Source organism: Engystomops pustulosus, chromosome 7 (assembly GCF_040894005.1).
Source record: "Engystomops pustulosus chromosome 7, aEngPut4.maternal, whole genome shotgun sequence".
NCBI classification, from domain to species: domain Eukaryota; kingdom Metazoa; phylum Chordata; class Amphibia; order Anura; family Leptodactylidae; genus Engystomops; species Engystomops pustulosus.
In genome coordinates, this window is record NC_092417.1 from 174,040,092 (window position 1) to 174,046,448 (window position 6,357).

The 6,357-nt window shown below is 42.8% G+C and overlaps 1 protein-coding gene across 1 annotated transcript in view; it reads right to left on the reverse strand.

Moving 5' to 3' along the window:
- SYT13 (synaptotagmin 13) overlaps window positions 1-5,596 on the reverse strand; it is a 46,917-nt gene extending 41,321 nt beyond the window's left edge. Inside the window, exon 1 of the mRNA XM_072119020.1 lies at window positions 5,321-5,596. Within this exon, the coding sequence (XP_071975121.1) occupies window positions 5,321-5,494 (174 nt within the window). The 5' untranslated portion in view covers window positions 5,495-5,596. The remainder of the gene's footprint in view (window positions 1-5,320) is intronic.
- Between the last annotated feature and the right edge of the window lie 761 nt (window positions 5,597-6,357).

Here is a 6,357-nt window from a genome sequence, read left to right on the forward strand (position 1 = left end):
ATATACAGTATATAATAATCTCCTGAGCTCCCCTTGTGGTGGTTGTATATACAGTATGTAGTAATCTCCTGAGCTCCCCTAGTGGTGGTGTATATACAGTATATAATAATCTCCTGAGCTCCTTCTAGTGGTGGCTGTATATACAGTATGTATTAGTCTCCTGAGCTCCCCTAGTGGTGGTTGTATATACAGTATGTAGTAATCTCCTGAGCTCCTCCTAGTGGTTGCTGTATATACAGTATGTAGTAATCTCCTGAGCTCCTCCTAGTGGTGGTGTATATACAGTATGAAGTAATCTCCTGAGCTCCTCCTAGTGGTGGCTGTATATACAGTATGTAGTTATCTCCTGAGCTCCTCCTAGTGGTGGTGTATATACAGTATATAATAATCTCCTGAGCTCCTTCTAGTGGTGGCTGTATATATAGTATGTATTATTTCCCTGAGCTCCACTAGTGGTGGTGTATATACAGTATATAATAATCTCCTGAGCTCCCCTAGTGGTGGTTGTATATACAGTATGTAGTAATCTCCTGAGCTCCCCTAGTGGTGGTGTATATACAGTATATAATAATCTCCTGAGCTCCTTCTAGTGGTGGCTGTATATACAGTATGTAGTAATCTCCTGAGCTCCTCCTAGTGGTTGCTGTATATACAGTATGTAGTAATCTCCTGAGCTCCTCCTAGTGGTGGTGTATATACAGTATATATTAATCTCCTGAGCTCCTTCTAGTGGTGGCTGTATATACAGTATGTATTAGTCTCATGAGCTCCCCTAGTGGTGGCTGTATATACAGTATGTAGTAATCTCCTGAGCTCCCCCTAGTGGTGGCTGTATATACAGTATGTAGTAATCTCCTGAGCTCCCCCTAGTGGTGGCTGTATATAGAGTATGTAGTAATCTTCAGAGCTTCTTCTAGTGGTGGCTGTATTTGCAGTATGTAGTAATCTCCTGAGCTCCCCCTAGTGGTGGCTGTATATATAGTATGTAGTAATCTCCTGAGGTCCTCCTAGTGGTGGCTGTATATACAGTATGTATTAGTCTCCTGAGCTCCCCTAGTGGTGGCTGTATATACCGTATGTAGTAATCTTGTGAGCCCCCTCTAGTGATAGCTGTATATACAGCTCCCCTAACTTGTGCGCTTCCCACGTGATGGCTGTATACACAGTATGTAGTAATCTCCTGACCTCCCCCTAGAAGTGGCTGTATATACAGCTCCCCTATTCTCTGAGCTCCCCACGTGATGGCTTTATATACAGTATGTAGTAATCTCCTGAGCTCCCCCTAGTGGTGGCTGTATATACAGTATGTAGTAATCTCCTGAGCTCCCCTAGTGGTGGCTGTATATACAGTTTATAGTTATCTCTGGAGCTCCTTCTAGTGGTGGCTGTATATATAGTATGTAGGAATCTCCTGAGCTCCCCCTAGTGGTGGCTGTATATACAGTATGTAGTAATCTCCTGAGCTCCCCTAGTGGTGGCTGTATATACCGTATGTAGTAATCTTGTGAGCCCCCTCTAGTGATAGCTGTATATACAGCTCCCCTAACTTGTGCGCTCCCCACGTGATGGCTGTATACACAGTATGTAGTAATCTCCTGACCTCCCCCTAGAAGTGGCTGTATATACAGCTCCCCTATCTTCTGAGCTCCCCACGTGATGGCTTTATATACAGTATGTAGTAATCTCCTGAGCTCCCCTAGTGGTGGCTGTATATACAGTTTATAGTTTTCTCTGGAGCTCCTTCTAGTGGTGGCTGTATATATAGTATGAAGGAATCTCCTGAGCTCCCCCTAGTGGTGGCTGTATATACAGTATGTAGTAATCTCCTTAGCTCCCCCTAGTGGTGGTGTATATACAGTATGTAGTAATCTCCTGATCTCCTTCTAGTGGTGGTGTATATACAGTATGTAGTAATCTCCTGAGCTCCTTCTAGTGGTGGCTGTATATACAGTATGTAGTTATCTCCTGAGCTCCCCCTAGTGGTGGCTGTATATACAGTATGTACTAATCTCCTGAGCTCCTCCTAATGGTGGCTGTATATACAATATGTAGTAATCTCCTGAGCTCCTCCTAGTGTTGGCTGTATATACAGTATGTAGTTATCTCCCGAGCTCCCTCTAGTGGTGGCTGTATATACAATATGTAGTAATCTCCTGTGCTCCCCCTAGTGTTGGCTGTATATACAGTATGTAGTTATCTCCCGAGCTCCCCCTAGTGGTGGCTGTATATACAGTATGTAGTAATCTCATGAGCTCCCCCTAGTGGTGGTGTATATACAGTATATAGTAATCTCCTGAGCTCCCCCTAGTGGTGGCTGTATATACAGTATGTAGTATTCCCCTGAGCTCCTCCTAGTGGTGGTTGTGTATACAGTATGTAGTTATCTCCTGAGCTCCCTCTAGTGGTGGTGTATATACAGTATATAGTAATCTCCTGAGCTCCTCCTAGTGGTGGCTGTATATACAGTATGTAGTTATCTCCTGAGCTCCCCCTAGTGGTGGTGTATATACAATATGTAGTAATCTAGTGGTGGTGTATATACAGTATATAGTAATCTCCTGAGCTCCTTCTAGTGGTGGCTGTATATACAGTATGTAGTTATCTCCTGAGCTCCCCCTAGTGGTGGCTGTATATGCAGTATGTAGCAATCTCCTGAGCTCCCGCTAGTGTTGGCTGTATATACAGTATGTAGTATTCTCCTGAGCTCCTCCTAGTGGTGGCTGTATATACAATATGTAGTAATCTCCTGAGCTCCTCCTAGTGTTGTCTGTATATACAGTATGTAGTTATCTCCCGAGCTCCCCCTAGTGGTGGCTGTATATACAGTATGTAGTAATCTCCTGAGCTCCCCCTAGTGGTGGTGTATATACAGTATATTGTAATCTCCTGAGCTCCTCCTAGTGGTGGCTGTATATACAGTATGTAGTATTCCCCTGAGCTCCTCCTAGTGGTGGTGTATATACAGTATATAGTAATCTCCTGAGCTCCTCCTAGTGGTGGCTGTATATACAGTATGTAGTATTCCCCTGAGCTCCTCCTAGTGGTGGTTGTATATACCGTATGTAGTAATCTCATGAGCTCCTCCTAGGGGTGGCTGTATATACAGTATGTAGTAATCTCCCGAGCTCCCCCTAGTGGTGGTGTATATACAGTATGTATTAGTCTCCTGAGCTCCCCCTAGTGGTGGCTGTATATACAGTATGTAGTCATCTCCTGAGCTCCCCCTAGTGGTGGCTGTATATTGAGTATACATTAATCTCCTGAGCTCCCCCTAGTGGTGGTTGTATATACAGTATGTAGTTATCTCCTGAGCTCCCCCTAGTGGTGGTGTATATACAATACGTATTAATCTCCTGAGCTCCCCCTAGTGGTGGTGTATATACAGTATATAGTAATCTCCTGAGCTCCTCCTAGTGGTGGCTGTATATACAGTATGTAGTAATCTCCTGAGCTCCCCCTAGTGGTGGCTGTATATACAGTATGTAGTATTCTCCTGAGCTCCTCCTAGTGGTGGCTGTTTTTACAGTATGTAGTTATCTCCTGAGCTCCCGCTAGTGGTGGCTGTATATACAGTATGTAGTATTCTCCTGAGCTCCTCCTAGTGGTGGCTGTTTTTACAGTATGTAGTTATCTCCATAGCTTCCACTAGTGGTGGCTGTATATACAGTATGTAGTAATCTCCTGAGCTCCCGCTAGTGGTGGCTGTATATACAGTATGTAGTATTCCCATGAGCTCCTCCTAGTGGTGGCTGTATATACAATATTTAGTAATCTCCTGAGCTCCCCCTAGTGGTGGTGTATATACAGTATATAGTAATCTCCTGAGCTCCTCCTAGTGGTGGCTGTATATACACTATGTAGTATTCCCCTGAGCTCCTCCTAGTGGTGGTTGTATATACAGTATGTAGTAATCTCCTGAGCTCCCGCTAGTGGTGGCTGTATGTACAGTATGTAGTAATCTCCTGAGCTCCTCCTAGTGGTGGCTGTATATACAGTATGTAGTAATCTCCTGAGCTCCCCCTTGTGGTGGCTGTATATACAGTATGTATTAGTCTCATGAGCTCCCCTAGTGGCGGATGTATATACAGTATGTAGTAATCTCCTGAGCTCCTCCTAGTGGTGGCTGTATATACAGTATGTAGTTATCTCCTGAGCTCCCCCTAGTGGTGGTGTATATACAATATGTAGTAATCTCCTGAGCTCCCCCTGGTGGTGGTGTATATACAATATGTAGTAATCTCCTGAGCTCCCCCTAGTGGTGGCTGTATATACAGTATATAGTAATCTCCTGAGCTTCCCCTAGTGGTGGTGTATATACAGTATATAATAATCTCCTGAGCTCCTCCTAGTGGTGGCTGTATATACAGTATGTAGTCATCTCCTGAGCTCCCCCTAGTGGTGGCTGTATATACAGTATGTAGTTATCTCCTGAGCTCCCCATAGTGGTGGTGTATATACAGTATATAGTAATCTCCTGAGCTCCTCCTAGTGGTGGCTGTATATACAGTATATAGTAATCTCCTGAGCTCCCCCTAGTGGTGGCTGTATATACAGTATGTAGTCATCTCCTGAGCTCCCCCTAGTGGTGGCTGTATATACAGTATGTAGTAATCTCCTGAGCTCCCCCTAGTGATGGTGTATATACAATATGTAGTGATATACTGAACTTTCTTTAGTGTTGGTGAATATACAGTAAGTAGTAATATTTGAGCTACACCTAGTGGGGTTTGTATACTTAGACCACTGAATTATTAATATGCATCTTCCAAGATGTTCTGAAGCAGCCGTAACAGTTCTACATATAATGGCAATGAAGTTAGGACAGATGAATTAACCCTTCTGTATCCCACTTCACTGCATTCTGTGTCTGAGGCGGCAGAGGTCACAAAGCTAAACTGGGTGATTAATTAACACAATAAATGCTGCTAATTAATATATAGAGATGGATAAGCAGAAGGTTCTGTGAATGTAACAGGATTTATGTGAATTTAATTATGTGACTTTATTAAAGCAGAAAAAAAGCTTTTACAAAACTCAGATCTCATCACATGTCAGTATCCGGAACGTGCCGGAATGTGATCCTATTCTCATCACTATCCAGATCATATCTATATTTCTATATATCACAACATATTCAATAGCAGATGGATTGTAATCCTGCAGAAATCATTACAGTATCTATGTATCAAGAAGTTACTTATCTGAAAAATAGATACATAGAGTTGTCCCTTCATAGGGTAAACTCACCCTCAGTGCCCCCATAAGCCCCTAGTCACAACCATCCATGCTGAGAGGTAGGTAGGTCCTGTGGCACACTTACCACTTGCCCAGGCTGCAGCACACTGGCCATGGTCACCGGGGTGCCAGTCCCACTGTCAGGTGGCATCTTCTTTTTATAAAGACACTTGCACAAACACATGAGTCCACAGAGGGCAAGGAAGCTGGTGGCAGTGCCCAGGGTGGCCCCCAGGGCTATGAGAGGGGCAGGTAGCATGGTGCCCGCTGCAGGGTCACTCCATGGCTCAGGATGCTCAGTTCTTGGAGTGTGAGCAGCTTCTCTGAATGAGCAGGGATGAGGGGCTCTCCAGGGAAGAGGGAGGTCCTGCGCCTGCACGTCACATGCTGGAGGGTGCGGGCTGTGTCCTCCTCTCCCACAGCAGCACCCTCAGGCTCACAACTCAGCTCTGCCCCAAATACACAAGACAACACTGCAGAGTCTACAAAGTACAGGACAAAAGATCAATCATCAGAGGAGAACATATATATCATCCATCTATCTATCTATCTATCTATCTATCTATCTATCTATCTATCTATCTTCTATGTATCTATCTATCTATCTCATATCTATCTATCTCCTATCTATCTATCTCATATCTATCTATCTATCTCATATCTATCTATCTATCTCATATCTATCTATCTATCTCATATCTATCTATCTATCTATCTATCTATCTATCTATCTATCTATCTATCTTCTATCTATCTATCTATCTATCTATCTATCTCCTATCTATCTATCTATCTATCTATCTATCTATCTATCTATCTATCTCCTATCTATCTATCTATCTATCTATCTATCTATCTCCTATCTATCTATCTATCTATCTATCTATCTATCTATCTATCTCCTATCTATCTCCTATCTATCTATCTATCTATCTCATATCTATCTATCCATCTCATATCTATCTATCTATCTATCTATCTATCTATCTATCTATCTATCTATCTATCTATCTCTCATATCTATCTATCTATCTATCTATCTATCTATCTATCTATCTATCTCATATCTGTCTCCTATCTATCTATCTATCTATCTATCTATCTCATATCTATCTATCCATC